Source organism: Dendropsophus ebraccatus, chromosome 15, assembly GCF_027789765.1.
Source record: "Dendropsophus ebraccatus isolate aDenEbr1 chromosome 15, aDenEbr1.pat, whole genome shotgun sequence".
In the NCBI taxonomy this organism is placed as follows: Eukaryota; Metazoa; Chordata; class Amphibia; order Anura; family Hylidae; genus Dendropsophus; species Dendropsophus ebraccatus.
This window is the reverse complement of record NC_091468.1, coordinates 36,270,887-36,289,229: the sequence shown is the minus strand read 5'-3', so window position 1 is coordinate 36,289,229 and position 18,343 is coordinate 36,270,887. Positions and strand designations below refer to the sequence as shown.

At 45.1% G+C, this 18,343-nt stretch overlaps 1 protein-coding gene across 1 annotated transcript in view; it reads right to left on the bottom strand.

Annotated features, from left to right (window-relative positions):
• The window catches only part of HEATR1 (HEAT repeat containing 1), a 51,459-nt gene that overhangs the window by 26,787 nt on the left and 6,329 nt on the right, over positions 1-18,343 (bottom strand). The window contains exons 7-17 of the mRNA XM_069954365.1: positions 17,494-17,705; positions 17,182-17,315; positions 14,658-14,760; positions 13,260-13,370; positions 12,999-13,116; positions 12,763-12,870; positions 9,794-9,889; positions 8,755-8,840; positions 1,930-2,141; positions 1,182-1,303; positions 165-350 (exon numbers count right to left, since the gene is read on the bottom strand). Of these exons, the coding sequence (XP_069810466.1) occupies positions 165-350; positions 1,182-1,303; positions 1,930-2,141; positions 8,755-8,840; positions 9,794-9,889; positions 12,763-12,870; positions 12,999-13,116; positions 13,260-13,370; positions 14,658-14,760; positions 17,182-17,315; positions 17,494-17,705 (1,488 nt within the window). The remainder of the gene's footprint in view (positions 1-164; positions 351-1,181; positions 1,304-1,929; positions 2,142-8,754; positions 8,841-9,793; positions 9,890-12,762; positions 12,871-12,998; positions 13,117-13,259; positions 13,371-14,657; positions 14,761-17,181; positions 17,316-17,493; positions 17,706-18,343) is intronic.

Sequence of the window (18,343 nt, the reverse complement as noted above, 5' to 3'; positions counted from 1 at the left end):
TAATTCATAGATCTCTACCCGTTTGGGTACAAGGGAATAGCTACAGCCAAGGCCAGTATGGCAGGAAGAAGCCACTGGGGATGGGTCCAATGACTCATGGTTTTGGCAAAACGAAAGAACATGTTTTCTATAAGATGTCCATCAAACATTAGCAGGTAACTTACCTGTACTAGTGTCAGCAGATTCCTTAGTTTTTTATCAAGCAGCTGAAAGATCCTCATGGAGACCTGCAGCTCTGGGTCCTGGAAGCTAGCACATCCTGCCACCAGAGCATGGCTGAGAACATGGAAAGACACCTTCTGTCTCATCAAGTTGGTGTCCTTGTCTGCTAGTTGTAGCAATGCTTCAACCTGGAAAAAAAACAACACATTAATTGTTTTGAAAACTGAATCTGTATTAAAAAAAAAAAAAGAAGGGGGGACCCTAGACAGAGGTATTTGGAGCATGCGGAGCAGAGACAAAAAGTCAAGTGGGCAGTCCTACACAGTATTTGACACTCTCTATATACACACTTAAACACAGAAGGCTGCCAGTGAGCAGAATTGCCCACATGACTACTTAATAAGCGTTGTACACAAATAAATGCTCAGTTGCCCCCGCTCTATAACATGATGTCTGCACACTCAGCTGCATTTTGCTAAAATTGTCATAAAGAAACAATTTATATGGGGGCCCTCCAATAACAGCTTGTTTAGGAGCAACTCATAGATATTTGTATAATAATGCTTCCTTATTAGTTGCAAAGAATTGCTGGGTTCACTGCGTTTTTGCAGTCCATTTTTTTTTTATGCGGTTTATGCAAAAAGCGGCTGAGAAAACATTTTGATCCGTTTTCCATTGACTTTCATTATAAAAAAAAAAAAAGTATCAAAGAAAAATTTTTTTTTAGCATACACAAACAAACATTGTCGACCACGTTTTTGTGTACCTTATAAAAAACAGATGCATTTTGATCAGTCTTTTGATCCGTTTTTATCATAACTGAAATCAATGGAAAGTCATCTCAAAACAGATGCACACAAATTAAATGTATCTTTTTTTTTTTTTTTTTGCATAAAACGGATTGAAAAAAAAAAAAAGCAGTGTGAACCCAGCCTAGGTCCTGGGAAGTTTTTAAGGAACCATCCCAAGCAACAAAAAGCCCCCAACAAAGAAACAGCAAAGAAGAACTTGTTACACACCATGTGTGACACTTCAGTGGAGTCCATGGCAGCCATGTTTGTTGATAACAGCTGAGAGAAGTTGGAATTTACCACCATGGCACAGTTTCCAGGCTGAGCCTTCTCTAAGCTCATATTAAGTGCTGTAAATAACAGAGAAAAAAAAAGCTGTGTTAATAAAAGGTCAGACTTAAAGGGGTTATCCAGTGCTACAAAAACATGGCCATTTTCTTTCAGAGACAACACAACTCTTGTCTCCAGTTCAGGTGCTGTTTGCAATTAAGCTACATTCACTTCAATGGAACTGAGCAGCAAAATCCGCCAAGCTGGAAACAATAGTGGGGCTGTCTCTGGAAGAAAGTAGCCATTAAACATACAGGATGCATCACCTTTACTAAACTCCATCGTCTACAAACGTTACAATTTATTATGTAACAACAAAGTGTTCCCAAAGCTATGCCTTTCAGCTATTGCAAATCCACAACTCTCATCATGCTCTGGCAGCCAAAGGCTTAAAGGGGTTATCCAGCGCTACAAAAACATGGTCACTTTCTTCCAGAGGCAGCACCACTGGTCTCTAGTTTGGATGGGGTTTTGTAACTCTGAACTGGAGGTTATAGTGGTGGTTGAAGAAAGTGGCCATGTTTTTGTAGCACTGGATAACCCCTCTAATAGGAGTTGTACATTTCCAACAGCTGGAGAGTCAAAGGTTGGGAGATGCATAAGTATTGTATAGTTGCATGACACCGTCAGATTCTGCATGGAATACCTTTTGGCCAGCCTTTTAGCAATGGATGCAGGTGACAAACCCCACTTCTACCCAGAAACACCGCTACAGAGCTCTCAGCAGAGTCAGCCTGGTTGTTTGTAAAAACCATGTGTGGTATCACAGCCATTGTTATCCTGTTACAAAGCTCAGGGTGCTCTTTGATGGAATTTTCTTGGACTATCAGTTCTGTAGATTCTTCAATGGCTTTGAACCTGTAAGAGAAAATTGTTAAAAGGTATTACTGTCACCTCTGCCCGCACCTCTGTATATTAGACAGTGGGTCGTCACGTCACCATTTTTTTGCTAGGAATAGAAGACTTCAAGCTGTATTAAATGCAGGAATAAAGCACTATCCGTGCATTTCCCATAATTAGTGTATATTAAGAATTTGTATAATTTTTCTTGGACAATAATACACATATTACATGTCTTGGCCGAACTTCTCCTTTAAGCCACAACATAAGTAATTTAAATGTCTATGTGTCCACTGTAAGTCTATCTAGACCATCTCCTAAAGAAAGGCTGAGACTGCACCAATCCGGAGGTTGAAGCACTCAGTTGCACACTTCTCCCAGCCCCTTACTTACAATCAATAAGGGTCTGAACACTTAGGGCCCTATTTCACCAGACGATTATCGTTTGCATAATAGTTAACGATTAACTCAAACGACCGCTATTGCGAAAGACCTGAAAACGTTCACTCATTTCCATGGAACGATAATCGTTACTTATGATCATAATTGCGATCGTTTTTCTTCGGTATTTCTTCGCTATTGTGTTCGTATCTATTGCGAACGACCGGACAACGTCTTATTCAATGCGAACGATTTGTGAACGTTTTGCGAACGAGCAACGATAAAAATAGGTTCAGGTCTTACAAAGCGATCAACGATTTCTCGTTCGGTCGTTAATCGTTAACTGCATTTCAACCGAACGATTATCGTTTAGATTTGAACGATTAAACGATAATCTGAACGATAATCGTCCGGTGGAATAGGGCCCTTAGACCCCGACCAACCAAAACTTTTGACATGACTCTAGTACATAAAAAAATGGTAGACTCCTACATAATGCGTAGTATAATCAGAAATTTAGGCATTTATTACATTGCCCGGTAAAGATGATATAAATAAAGCCAGAATTTCTGAGTAGGGCTGGGCGATAATGGCCTAAATCAATAACACGGTTTATCAAACATGTAGCCGCGGTAACGATAAATTGAACGATAATTATGACACGCCCCTTTTAATAGCCACACCCCTTTTGAAAAACCCCATTTTCCAATGGTAATACAAAAGTGAATTTATTCCATATAACAATATGCAGCAAACTTCACAAGTAATACACAGCATTTTGGCGTCTCCTACGCCATTTTAAAGTGCCACTTGAAAATGGCGTAGGAGACGCCGAAACATTGTATATTACCTGTGAAGTTTGCTGCATATTGTTATATAGAATAAATCCATGTTTGTATTACCATCAGAGTGCTGCAGAGTATTTTTAAAGCCGATTTGGTTTAAGGTCTGGCATTCGACTGCTGGCACCCACAGTTCGATTAGTGTTCTAGATAGATAGATAGATAGATAGGAGATAGATGATAGATAGATAAGAGATAATAAGAGGATTTTTTGTACTCACCGTAAAATCCCTTTCTTGTGGCTTCATTGGGGGACACAGCACCAGTGGGTATAGGCTACTGCCACTAGGAGGCGACACTAGACAGAAGAAGAAGTGACTCCGCCTGGCAGGCTATACCCCTCCTACAGGCACCAGGCTAACTCAGTTTAGTCACAAGCAGTAGAAAGTAGTAACAAAAACAGGCAAAAAAACAGGCTGGTCCCGGGAACGAAAACCCCAAGAACAGAACAAGCCCCGGGAGCACAACCTCAAACAGGGTGGGAGCTATGTCCCCCAATGAAGCCACAAGAAAGGGATTTTACGGTGAGTACAAAAAAATCCTCTTTTCTTGTGCCTGTCGTTGGGGGACACAGCACCAGTGGGACGTACAAAAGCAGTCCCAGAGGGTGGAGAAAGGAGATTACAATCCTCATGCGGCCTGCCTAACGCACGGCGGCCTGCAGAACCTTGCGGCCCAGACTGGCGTCAGAGGAAGCCAGGATATGGACCTGATAAAACTTTGAAAAAGTGTGAACTGAAGACCAAGTGGCGGCCTTGCAGACCTGGGACACTGAGGCCTGATGGCGAACCGCCCATGAGGCCCCCACAGCCCGAGTAGAATGAGCGGTGACCCGAAAAGGAGGAGCCCTGCCACGAACGCGGTAGGCCTCTGCGATGGCTGCCCTGATCCAACGGCCAATGGTGGTCTTGGAAGCCGCCAGCCCCTTGCGCGGACCCGACGGAACCACGAACAAAGAATCCGAGCGGCGGAAGGAAGCAGTGACGGACAAGTAGATCCGTAAGGCCCGGACAAGGTCCAAACAATGCAGGGACCGTTCCCTAGGATGGGAGGGCGCAAGGCAAAAAGAGGGGAGAATGATGTCCTCATTAAGGTGGAATACAGACACGACCTTCGGCAGGAAGGAAGGAAGAGGACGAAGCACCACCTTGTCCTTGTGAACAAGAAAGCGCTGCCAGTTCAGACACCCTACGGATGGAGGTAATCGCCACCAGGAAGGCGACTTTCCAAGAAAGTAAACAAAGAGACACCTCCCGAAGAGGCTCAAAGGGAGGACCTTGTAGAACCTCGAGGACTAAATTAAGGTCCCAGGGCTCTAAAGGCTGACGAAAAGGAGGGGCCAAATGGACCACCCCCTGAAGAAAGGTCTTCACCTGGGGGCGGAAAGCGAGAGCCCGCTGAAAAAGAACAGACAGGGCGGAAATCTGCGAACGCAAGGTGGAATGACTGAGGCCTTTATCCAGCCCGGAATGTAAAAAGGAAAGAATCTTGGGCGTGGAACAAACCAAGGGGTGAAAATTATTCTGTTCGCACCAAGAAAAGAAGGCCTTCCACACGCGATGGTAGATCCGAGCTGACTGAGGCTTACGGGCCTTAAGCATGGTTTGGATGACTGGTTCTGAGAACCCACAAAACCTCAATACCGCGGCTTCAACAGCCACGCCGTTAAACTCAGCTGAGGTAAATTGGGGTGGAATATTGGCCCTTGTGAAGGAGGTCGGCCCGCAGGGGAAGGCACCAGGGGGCGTCGGCCAGGAGGTGCACTACGTTGGCGTACCAGGACCGGCGCGGCCAGTCTGGAGCGACAAGAATGGCGGGAACGCCGAGTGCCTTGATGCGCTTCAGGACTCGTGGGAGAATGGGCAGAGGAGGAAAGGCGTAAACCAGGGAGAACTGCACCCATGGGGTCACCAAGGCGTCGATAGCGAAACGCGCAAGGATCCCGGGCTCGAGTCACATAGATGGGGAGTTTGTGGTTCAGCCTGGGGGCGAAGAGATCCACATCTGGGAATCCCCACCGCCGGCAGATTTGAAGAAACACCTCGGGATGTAGAGCCCATTCGCCCTGATCCAGTCTTTCGCAGCTGAGGTAGTCCGCCGCCCAATTGTCCACCCCGGGAATGTGGACTGCCGAGAGGGCTGGAACAAACCGCTCTGCCCAATTGAGAATGCGAGCGGCCTCGGTCATGACAGAGCGGCTCCTGGTGCCACCTTGACGGTTCAGATAAGCAACGGCGGTGACGTTGTCAATCTGAACACGGACCGGGTAACCCCTCAGGAGATCGGTCCACTGAGACAGGGCGAGAAAGATGGCCCGGAGTTCCAGGATATTGATGTGAAGCCGAGCCTCCATCGGCGACCAAGAGCCCTGAGCTGTGTGGCTCCCGAAGACAGCCCCCCACCCGGACAGGCTGGCATCCGTCCGTAGAGACGACCAGCCAATTGAGGGGGAGGAACAAGCGGCCGAGGAGGACCACCGGAGACGTCAACCACCAAAGAAGCTCCCTGCGAACAGCAGGGGACAGGAGGATCTTCTTGTGGAGAGACAGAGGGGACCTGTCCCACTGAGACAGAATCGCTTGCTGCAGAGGGCGCGAAGGGGATCGCCTCGAAAGAGGAGACCATCTTGCCCAGGACTCGCATGCAAAGGCGAATCGAACAGGGGGCGCCCGAGCGGAGCAGAGAGACTCCCGAGCGCAGGGAGGCAACTTTGTTGGGAGAAAGGAGGACGCAGGCCGTCTCGGTGTTGAATAGCATCCCGAGAAACTCCATAGAGCGGGAGGGAAGTAGGGAAGATTTTTGGTAATTGATCACCCAACCGAAATTGGACAAGAGATCGAGTGTGATCTGGAGGCTGGACAAAGTGTCCTGCTTGGAGCGGCCCTTTACCAAGAGGTCGTCCAGGTATGGCAGGACAGCCACCCACTTTGACCGAAGCAGAGCCATCAAAGGTGCAAGGATCTTGGTAAAGACCTGAGGCGCTGTGGCGAGCCCGAAGGGCAGGGCAACGAACTGGTAATGTCCAGAACCGACGGCGAAACGTAGGAAACGTTGATGACTGGCTGCGATGGGAACATGCAGATAGGCGTCGCTTCTTCTTCTGTCTAGTGTCGCCTCCTAGTGGCAGTAGCCTATACCCACTGGTGCTGTGTCCCCCAATGACAGGCACAAGAAAGATAGATAATAGGTAATAGAAAGATAGATAGTTGGATGATAGATAGATAGATAGATAGATAGACAGACATCTATCTCTTTCTAATATCTACCCCCAGTCACTCAGTGGCTGCAGGGGTCAGGTATAGGTCAGCACATCCTTCCTCCATCGGGCATCGCACTCTCTTCCGCACAGGAATCCTCTGCCACTGTTACTCAGTGCTGTAGCACATATCTGTGTCTTGGGCAGAGCGTCACACATGGCTGCTTCCAGCACTGACTAAACATAACGGGACTCCTGTGCGGGACAGAGTGTGGTGGCCAGTGAAGCCAGGATGTGCCGACCCATGTCTGACCCCAACTGTATGTGCAGCAGAGGAGGGGGAGGTCAGGGCTCACTGTGCAGCTTCCAGAGAAGCTAGGAGAAGTGAGCCGCCCGGCAGCAGCAGCGCTGAGCACACACTGGAGGGAACGCTGCCGTCTGTATGCAGCCTGTCCTATCTCCAGCCTTCCTCTTCAGCCCCAGCAGCAAGATCTTCCATCCCTTGCCCTGCACCAGTATATGTTCTTCCTGGCTAGGATCGGGAGGTGAATCGGAGGATCAGCTGTCCAACCCCCACCTTTCCACCCGGCACCCCTCTCTCCCTGCACCAGAGCATGCGGCCGCCGGGTGGGTGGGGGAAATACCGCAGATACCTGGCCTGGCCGAGTTGAGGTCGGTTAACCGACGCCAGTGACGGTATCGGTATTTTTGCGGTATACCGCCCAGCACCATTTCTGAGTATACGATATATCCTTTAGAAGTCTACCATTTTAAGGCTGGGTTCACACTACGTATATTTCAGTCAGTATTGTGGTCCTCATATTGCAACCAAAACCAGGAGTGGATTAAATACACAGAAAGGCTCTGTTCACACAATGTTGAAATTGAGTGGATGGCCGCCATTTAATGGCAAATATTTGCTGTTATTTTAAAACAACGGCTGTTATGTTGAAATAATGGCTGTTATTTACTGTTATATGGCGGCCATCCACTCAATTTCAACATTGTGTGAACAGATCCTTTCTGTGTTTTTAATCCACTCCTGGTTTTGGTTGCAATATGAGGACCACAATACTGACTGAAATATACGTAGTGTGAACCAGGCCTTAAAGTTATTCCTGTCTCAACACAGGGATTGTGGACTCTCCAGCGTGCAACCATCTGTCCAAACTGAGAGGCAGACTTGGATTAAGGGTTGTATAAGATGGCCCGATGCCTCCTGTAAGCAAGTGCCGATCTGCGAGATCAGCACTCGCTTACCGACTTACTTACCGACTTACTTGGCTTAATAATCATTTAGCAAGGGCTGCACAAACATCATCCCCAGGTGCTGTTGGAGCCTTACTTTATTGGTTATCACTCTAGGATATGTCAAATATTTTAAAAATGACAGGGATATTTCAGGCCTCCTAGAGCCTGAAATGTGGTTATTGCAATTTACAGCCCATTTGCATTATTCCATGGAGAGAAAAACATATTATATATAGGTGTAACACATATTATAGACATATTAAAGGGGTTATGCAGCGTTACAAAAACATGGCCACATACTTCCAGAGAAAGCCCCATTCTTGTCTCCAGCTTGGGTAGGGTTTTGCTGCTCAGTTCCATTGAAGTGAATGGAGCTCAATTGCAAACCGCACCTGAACTGGAGAAAAGAGTCGTGTTTTCTCTGGAAGAAAGTGGCCATGTTTTTGTAGCACTGGATAATCCTTTTAAAGGGGTTGTCCAGCAAAAATATTTTTCTTTCAAATTAACTGGTGTCAAAAAGTTATATAGATTTGTAATTTACTTCTATTACAAAATCTCAGGTCTTCTCATACTTATTAGCTGCTGTATGTCCTGCAGGAAATGTTGTTTTATTTTCAGTCTGACACATGGCTCTCTGCTGACATCTCTGACAGGAACTGTTCAGAGCAGGAGAGGTTTTCTATGGGGATTCATAGAAAACCGAAACTGATATCCTGTCTCGGCCAGAGATGTCAGCAGAGACCACTGTGTCAGACTGAAAATAAAACATTTCCTGCAGGACATACAGCAGCTATTCACAATAAGACTTGAGATTTTCTTAATAGAAGTAAATTACAAATCTATATAACTTTCTGATTTGAAAAAAAAAAAAAAAAAAAGATTTTCGCTGGACAACCCCTTTAAAACTAAAAGACAGAAGTAGCCCAGGGATGGGAGGCGTGCAGTGAATAAAACTGCTTACCATTCAGCCTGTGATAGATCTGCTCGATCAAACAGGGAGAGTAAAACAGACACCATTTCCTCTGTAGTAAAGTGGCTGAGGTAGAGCTGAAAATAACAAGATTGTTAGAATGACCACAATGCACACGTCAATAAGAAAACTATAAAAACTATGAAATCTTGTACACACGAAAAGAGGAAAGGAAAGAGAAATGCTCAACTGCATGCTTCCGCCAGCTTGTTCTAGTGATTGGTTGGGGTCTGAAGACCCACACTCTGCGTGACCAAAATTTTTAATGTGTCATGCGGCTATGTATGCTCGGTGCAGTAGGATTATATATACACGTTTCTGCTGTCAATGGGTTTTAATGTGTGTGGGGCTGCATCAGTGTGAGCAGCCCCATCCGCATTACTGTGCCAGGAGCCGAGCATAATGACAGGCAGCAGCAATCACACAGCTGTCTGTCATCAACCCCTTACACGCTGGAATCTATAGCGATCGTGGCATTTAGAGTCAGTAAGAGGTGAGGTTCCTTTTAATGTTTGATCAGGACCCCGATAAACATATTTGATATTGTACCGCGTAGAATTGTCTGGTCCGGTAAAATATAATAATATTGTTCCTGCACGGTGAACAGCGTAAATAAAAAAAAAAGTTTCTTTTACACCAATATGATACCAATAAAAACTAGAGATCATAGTGCAAAAAACTAAGCCCCCACCAGCCTCCCCCCCCCCAAAAAAAAAAGTGTTATGGATTTTAGAAGGCGAGGAGGAACACACTGCTTCAATGTGACCTGGACATCCATGCATCAATGACCACTGGTCACGAAGGGGTTAAAACACTCAAGGCTGAACTTAAATTATTATTATATATTATTATGCTCTCTGGAGCAATGATGTTAGAAATATAAGAAATGTACATATTGAAAGGAAAAGACAAAAAAAGGAATCTGTAAAAAATAAGATCCATTGGTTTAGGGAAAGAGATATTGGTTATTGCTATGGAAATCTAGATATATGAGTAGATATATGAGAAAGACATATTAAAAACAACCGACCTTAAATGACTGCAGGGCAGACAAAACCACCTCAATGTTGTCATCCAAGAGACGAGCTAAGATCGCTTCTTTAATAAAAGACTCATCAAACCCAGCCTGGTAGTGTAAGATAAGAAAGAGACTATGCTTAGATCAAGTACATAAATACAGGCTTAAAAGTACAATGACACATTAAAAGAGGATTTTTTACTCACCGTAAAATCTCTTTCTCGTAGTCTTCATTGGGGGACACAGATACCATGGGTATAGGCTGCTGCCACTAGGAGGCGCTGACACTAAGAGAAACAAAGGAAGTGACTCCTCCTGAGCAGGATATACCCGCCCACAGGCACTGAGGTAAACCAGTTTGTGCCAGAGCAGTAGGAGAAGTCAAGAACAGGTAAAGTAGGAATAACACCAAAACGGAGAAAACTACCATACCGAGGAAAAACCCAAAAGAAAATGGGTGGGTGCTGTGTCCCCCAATGAAGACTACGAGAAAGAGATTTTACGGTGAGTAAAAAATCCTCTTTTCTCGTGCGTCTTTATTGGGGGACACAGATACCATGGGACGTCCAAAAGCAGTCCATGGGGTGGGAAAGATAAACGCTAGACAAGGAGCTTGGTGAGAAGGTACAGAATAGCACCAACACAACCATCAACTAGGAAGAGAGCAAGGGATGATGCTGAATGCATGAGAGAAAACCCTGACAGGTCCGCGGCAAAGGAAAGCGGGTCTAGTCCCTGGAGCAACGTGCTGCACTGCAGAGTGGGTTGTGACCTTCCTGGAAGCCAGCGACCTGATGTAACATTGAGTCCAACAGAACTAGTAGGCTAGATGTGGGGAAAAAAGCAGACGCCCAGCCAAGTAGGCGACCACAGGCGGCAGGGACTTACTCTGAGGTAGAACAGAAAAAAGGCAAATACAACCATGACAGGAGAGACTGGAAAATGTTTCATGGCGCATAGAGGTCTAAGGCGTCAAGGGGAATGTGTCTGTGTGCATGTGGTTGTATATATGTATTAATGTAATTGTATATATATAAAATCTGACACAGGAGGGGTCAACCAGCACCAAAAATGCTGGATCTGCTGCCTAAGGGTTGCTGGAACAGTGCAAGGAACCTAGGACATAATAAAACCTGATGCAAGCCATTTTCCTGTATGTAATGGTGTAATTATCACTTCCACCAGTAGGTGGCAGGAGAGATGCATCAATTGTCCCAAGCTTCTGGGAATAAGAGAGCAGTGTGTGTGGTAGCTCCATCAGGAGACCACACACACACACACACACACACACGTGGCAGGGGGAGAGCAGCATCCCTCAGTGCAGGCTCCAGAGAGAGCCATAAGGGGGGATGCCGCGGTCCGTGCGGCACCCGAAAAGGGGCGGGGCCTACCGGGAGGGGGCGGGGCATCATACAGTGAAGGCTCCACATAGAGCCACAAGTAAGGCTAAGGTGTGATGTTGCGGTCCGCCTGGTTCCCGAAAAGGGGCGGGGCCTACCGGGAGGGGGCGGAGCATTTCAGTGCAGGCTCCACAGCTTGTAAAAAGGGCGCAATTCTCCGGCGCGGCACCCGCAAGGGGCGGGGCCTACCGGAGGAGGCGGGGCCTCCCCAGCGCAGGCTCCAGTGAGAGCCAAACATAATAAAAAAGGAATGAAGCGGGCCGCTCAGCGCCCAAAAGGGGGCGGGGCATACCGGGAGGGGGCGGAGTCAGCCCAGTGAGTACTCTGGAGAGCCACCATAGAGGAAAAAAGGGGCAGGATGTCGCGGCACCCGGTAAGGGGCGGGGCTTAGGGAAAAGGGGCAGAGCATCCTTTAGTATGGTCTCTAGAGCCACATGAAGGGAAAAGTGCGGGAAGCTGCGGCCTGCGCAGCACCCAGTCAGGGGAGGGACATCCCTCACAGTGCAACCCATGGCACACAGAGAGACACTAATAAAAATAAAATGGTGGAGAGGGCTGGCCTGCTACTGAGGGGAGACCCCGGGTGAGAATAAAATGGCGGCCTGGGAGGGAGGGCAGGGGGAATATACTCACCTAGGAGCCCATACTCACCCAGTCGTCTTCAGCCGGTGGGTGCCTCACCTTACGCGCCAAGCTTTGGGGGGCGAGGCGGGAAGGGGCTGTGCGGATACAGAGTCCGCAGAAAGGCGACCAGATAGTCAGACTGATCTGGGGCCCTGGTGTCACGTTACCGGCCGGAGGCGACCGAGGGGTCACAGCCCATTTACATTTATGGTCTGTTCCCTGGTTGCATAGTGGGGGGATCAGGGTGAGTTTTAGATAACCCACCGTGCCCAAGAATCCATAGGACCTAGAAGGAAAAAGAAAATCTAACTAACTAAACATAAAGGAAGAAACTGGTCTGGAGAACCCAGACCTGTGTCTGCCTCATACTGACACTAAGCTAAACTGGTTTACCTCAGTGCCTGTGGGCGGGTATATCCTGCTCAGGAGGAGTCACTTCCTTTGTTTCTCTTAGTGTCAGCGCCTCCTAGTGGCAGCAGCCTATACCCCATGGTATCTGTGTCCCCCAATAAAGACGCACGAGAAAAGGAGTTATACAAACAACGCTAATCAAATAAATGAAAAAAATTCATAAATTGCAGAAAATTCGGCAACTCTGGGATAGATTTTTAAACAATGAAAATTCCAATTAAATATAAGTAAGCAGAGATATTAAAAACCAAGAGTACAGAGTATATTAGAGGACTACTCTAATACGATGAACAAGATAAAAATAAATAAAAACAAAAACAAAAATAAATAAAAATCACTGGAACTGGAAAATTCCTTCAAAATTGTATATGGTCCAGTGGACTTTAATGATCACTAACTTTTCAACTCATGCTCTTTCAATAGCATATGTGACCAATATCCCATATGCAAAAACTCTTTTCTTTGCTGCAGTCCATTTCTGTTTGTAGAAGTTGTGTCATTAGTTACGATGTCACAGACACAAAAAGAGAAAAAGCCACAACTCACCTTGGACTCCTCAATGATGTCCTTCAGATGCAGTAAAGCGAGGAGTCGTACCGCGGCCTGAGGGTGATTCAGGCTAAGCAGCAGCGATGTATCACAGTCTGCCAATAACTGCAAAAGTGTGGAAATTACTGTGGGCTCCTAAAATCTCTCTAATAATCAGGTGGATTCTACAAACATCATGGGTGGACTGCCACATAGGATTGCAATGACAGCCACATCTAATCCTATGGTCATACCTCATGTTTTCCTCCACTGGTAGAGAGAGCAATGAACTGATGAAACAAGTCTTGTTTCTTTTGATCTTTAACATCCTTCAATTGTCTTTCCAGCACAAAATCCAAAGCTTCTGGATACCTACAGGCACAGACAAGACGTATTAAATATGTAATAAATCCAAAAAAAGATGACTCTGTAGTAATAGAATAGATGTGACCAATGATATTGTGTTATACCAATAACACTAGTGCAATCTGAAACACACAACTAGGCCTACATACTTGTTTTCCAACAGCCGAATGAATGGGAGAAAACACTGGCTCAGTTCTGACATCTTATCAGCATCGGCTTCATGTTCTTCTCCGTAAGCGAGGAATTCCTCCAGAAGAGCGCTGCAGAGAAATCAGAGGGACAAGAGGGAAGCTTTTTTTAGTTCAACAGTAGTGCAATCCTTCTGATAGGGATGCCCATTGATCAATATAACAGGGGCCTTGCTGAGTGTAGGCTGAGTGTTTGGTGGGAAAAAAAATAACTAAAAAAACAGGGGCTAACATAATACAAATACGGAGTACCTTAAACAGCAGCAACCATGCTATCTTCTTCTATGAAGGATAGCTTGCCCAAAGGGGACAACCTCTTTTACATTTTCAGTAAGATGTATTAAAGAGTATCTGTCCTTAGACTTACAATATGGGGCCATTCAGGTCAAACAACACAAAGTCAGGAAAGAACATGCGGCACAGGGACTTCAGATCGGTCACGGCCTGCACACTCAGATCCTGACCGATCAAAACTTTTGACATGTGTTGTTGTTGTTTTTTTTAATGACACCTAGGCTTTAAATATATCATGGTTTTAAACTCCTGCTGTGGTTAGAAGACTATCTTGTGCATATCATGTTCTTACTCCTTTTATCTGGCATGCATGGGTTTTCAGTCACACCGATTCAGATTACACACAAACTTTGCACACCTTAAACTTTGAGAAGGGATATCAAACATGTTTTTGTGCCGCGTAAATGTTATTTTTTTATGCATTCTTATAAAACATTGGCCCAGAATTCTGTGCAAAAATTGGTGCACAGGATTTTTCCACAATTATGCATTTTAGACACTATTGGAACTTCTTTCCCCATGGTGCGGCACTGTGCACCAAACAATGCATCAGAGATGAGCGAACCTCGAGCATGCTCGAGTCAATCCGAACCCGATCGTTCGGCATTTGATTAGCAGTGGCTGCTGAAGTTGGATAAAGCTCTAAGGCTATGTGGAAAACATGGATATAGTCATTGGCTGTATCCATGTTTTACAGACAACCTTAGAGCTTTATCCAACTTTAGCAGCCCCCGCTAATCAAATGCCGAACGATCGGGTTTGGATGGACTCGAGCATGCTCGAGGTTCGCTCATCTCTACTTAAAATCATTCTGATGCACAACAAAGACTGTCTACGCTACACTCAAGTTTACACACTAATTTAGTATGTTTTACTGCAAAGCTGCATGAAGGCGCTCATTGTAAGGTGAACATTGGCATTTTCAGTGTGCCCTAGGGCTATAATATGGACACTTTTTTATTTTATAGCTTAGATTTTATTTGTATCACAGGTGTGAAATTTGGCAGTGAAACGGTTAACATGCTTATGTTTTAAAATAACACCAAAGAAAAAAGGCCTCATTACCGAGCTAATAACTTATCCAAGTCTTTCTGCAGTGGTATGTTGAGAAGAATTGCTTCCAGATTACTTTTACACGTGCCAGGACTTAAATCATCTTCACTGTTTTCTACAGAAAAAAAAAGCAAACATAAGAAAAAGTGGCTATAAAATGATGAAAATATACAAGCATCTAAATGTAAGCAAACATCGGCAAAGACTGGAAAAAAGTAAAACAAACAATCTCCCCTCTGTGCACTGCCATAAAGAACTTCTTCCAGATTAGCAATGAAAGGATTGGTATACAGACAATGAGTTGTTGGACCAAGTTTACCCAATTTCTAAATAGTAAAACTATCCAGATCTGCATAAATAGTGAAGTTTTTTATCTTTCTACAGACTGCTTTTTAAACGAAAGTACCATATACTGATAGAAGTTTTCCATACTCACCGATCAGCACCACCACAATGATTTCAGCAGTGCCGTTTGTATGGACATCCAATGCCCCGCTCTGTAGTTACGGCCAGTTTTCGTTATATGTAGATATAACATGTTTGCTGCACTGGAGGCGGGCCTAGCACCCCAGTGCACTAACTTCTCCTCCCACTGATGTTGCACTTCATTCCATTCACGTGAGGTGCGTCAGCAATGGAAGGAGCATTCTGTGCACTGAGGGCACTATGCTCTAAACATGATCATCTGCATCTCACAAAAACGGCCATAACTACAGAACAGGGCAGCGGATCTGCAGACAAATGGCACCTCAGAAATAAGCTTGGTGGCACTGATCAGCAAGTATGAAAACCTACCAGTATATGTGCTGGTGCATCTTCTAAAAAAAGAATCAGACTTGGTGGGGTTTTGTATAAATAATTGATTGTGAAACAATGATACAAAGTTTAATATACTCCCAAATGCTCCTTTTATCACTTCTGCTTTGTTTTGGCCTTAAAGTGAACCTGTTATCTGGAAATGCACTATTAAAGTACTGACAAGGCTACATAGTTCTTAGGGAAAGGATACACATGTCACCTTTCATTTAGCTGTCTGTGACCGTTGAGAGTTTTGAAAGCCTGGGCCATTCCTCTTTGACACTTCCCTGCAGCCTAAAACAGCATTTTTGTTACCACACTGCAGTCACAGACAGCTAAACTAAAGGTAATATGTGTATCCTTTCCCCAAGAGCGATGTAAGGGAATGTGCACACTACGGGATCAGGGTGGATAACCGGCCGTGGATTCCGCAGCTCGCCCCCGTGCGCATCTCCGCCTGTGCCATAGACTCCATTCTACAGTCAGACAGATTCCGCAGGGGCAAGCTGCGGAATCCACGGCAGGTAATCTGTCTTGGTTCCATAGTGTGCACGTTCCCAAACATTGTCTGCACTTTGGCACTCAATTTCCAGGTGACAGGTTTACTTTAAGATAACCACCTATTATACACATCTATCAAATAAGTAACCAGGCATGGCTACATCTTAACCCCTTAAGGACCAGGCTAATTTTCGTTTTTGCTTTTTCGTTTTTTCCTCCTTGTGCTTAAAAGGCCAAAGCAGTTGCATTTTTACACCTACAGACCCACATGAGCCCTTATTTTTTGCGTCACTAATTGTAATTTACAATGACGGGCTGGATTTTTGCATAAAATATGCTGCGAAACCAGGAACAAATTATATGCGCGGTGAAATTGTAAAAAAAAACAATGCAATTTTTTTTCTTTGGAGGGGCTTCGTTTTTACGCCGTGTGTCCTATTGAAAAACTGATATGTTATATATGTTCCTCAAGTTGTTACGATTACAATGATATGTAACATGTATAACTTATTTTATGCGATGGCTTGTAAAAAATTCAAAAGAGTGTTAACAAATATATGTTCCTTAAAATCGCTCTATTCCCATGTTTATAGCGCTTTTATCCTTTGGTCTATGGGGCTGTGTGAGGTGTCATGTTTTTGCGCCATGATTTGTTCTTTCTATCGGTAGACGCGGAGATCGCTCCTCCGTGACAACGTCACGGGGGCGATCTCCCCACTAGACACCAGGGATGAGGCTGCAGTAAGTATTCAGATGCAGTTGTCAACTTTGACAGCTGCATCTGAAGACTTAATTAGCGGGCACGGCGATCGGACCGTGCCCGCTAATAGCCGAGTTACGTCCTCGTGCGGGAAGGAGTTAAGATAATGCACTCAATATTATTCATTTACTGAAATTAATATTATAATTTTAAATTGGGAACAGCCATTTGTCTGATGTGTATAGGAAAGCGTTGGTACTCTGTGGAGCTGTGGTGCACGAGGTAGAGAAGTCCAAATAGGAGTATAGACAGACCCGGCACTCACCGTTTGTGGATGCTTTTTATTCATTCAGTGAAGCTTGAATGCAATAGATACATAGGAGGAGCAGATGAAGGTTTATTAGCCGAAACATGCACTCTCTGTATCTATTCATTCATGCTTCACTGAAAACCAACTAAATAAATAAGCATCCAGGAACCTTGTGAGTCACGGGTCCTCGTCTGGTGTGGACTGAGTAACTCCTACAATATACATACCTGAAGGTGAGGGGACAATGGCACGGACGAGATTGGTGAGGAAGTATTCTAACAGCGCGCTTATGTCGTGGGTGCTTGAGATTTTTTGAAGTATGATGCCTAATTCAGGGACTTTACAGAGATGTAAAAATGGTCTGGAGAAAAAGAAGAGAGTAAAATGGAAGTCAATATAAAGAGAACAATGAAAAACATGCCTCGCTTACTCATAATAGACCCAATATGGATGATCCTTATATCATTAGTCACTATAGTAAAGTAGTTTGGTAGATCTAGATAAAGCTGCATATAGCCTGTGTACTTTGAGGTACTCACTTCCTTCCCACATCTTTTGATTGCTGACTCTGTAGAAGGATTATTACGGCTCCCACTCCTTCCCGGATGAGAGATGGGGTTTTCAGCAGGTTGCGGCTGAGCTGTAATGCCAGGGCTTTCACCAATCTCGCTTCCATGACTGTTTTTACAGCAAGCTGGCAGACTATCATGTATGTGGCAGCTTTGTAATCCACCAGAGAAGACTTCAACCCCTAAAGTAAGTAATGCATCAATAAACAAAAATCATCAATACTGTGTAGGTAAACATAAAATAACATGAATGCTGAGGATGTTCTTACATGTTTTACACCTGTTATGTGCACTGCAAAATGAGCCCAACCTATAATTCTCCTATGATGATCAGGCAATAACCCTACTGAATAGTAGCCAAATACTTCATGTTAGGGGAAAAAATATCTCCCAACTCTAAATCTGGCAGTAATAATAAATCCCAGGAGCAATGTCCCATCTCCAGCAATAGTATTGGATTATACACAGTCTCCCTACAGCGAGATAGAAAGAGCTCATAGGGGTACACTGAATTTCCTAATGTCGCTGTAGCTACTGCATTACACACTTATCCATTCATTTCATAGTGTCACATGACCAGGAGGGCACAGGAGGTGCACCCAGTGGGTACATCTATTACGGCGGACGTTGCAGACTTAAAATGAGTAGAGGTATCTTGATAGATGGAGAAAGTGTTGCTGCCAGCAAAGAAGGGCGATTTGGGGAAGAATTCCACTTCCAGAGGGGGAGGGATGGGAGGTATTATGTGCTGCACTGCTGTTGTGGGTAGTTGACACTGCTGGGGAAGCATATTGGGAGTGCAGCGCCACTGCGGCTGGCC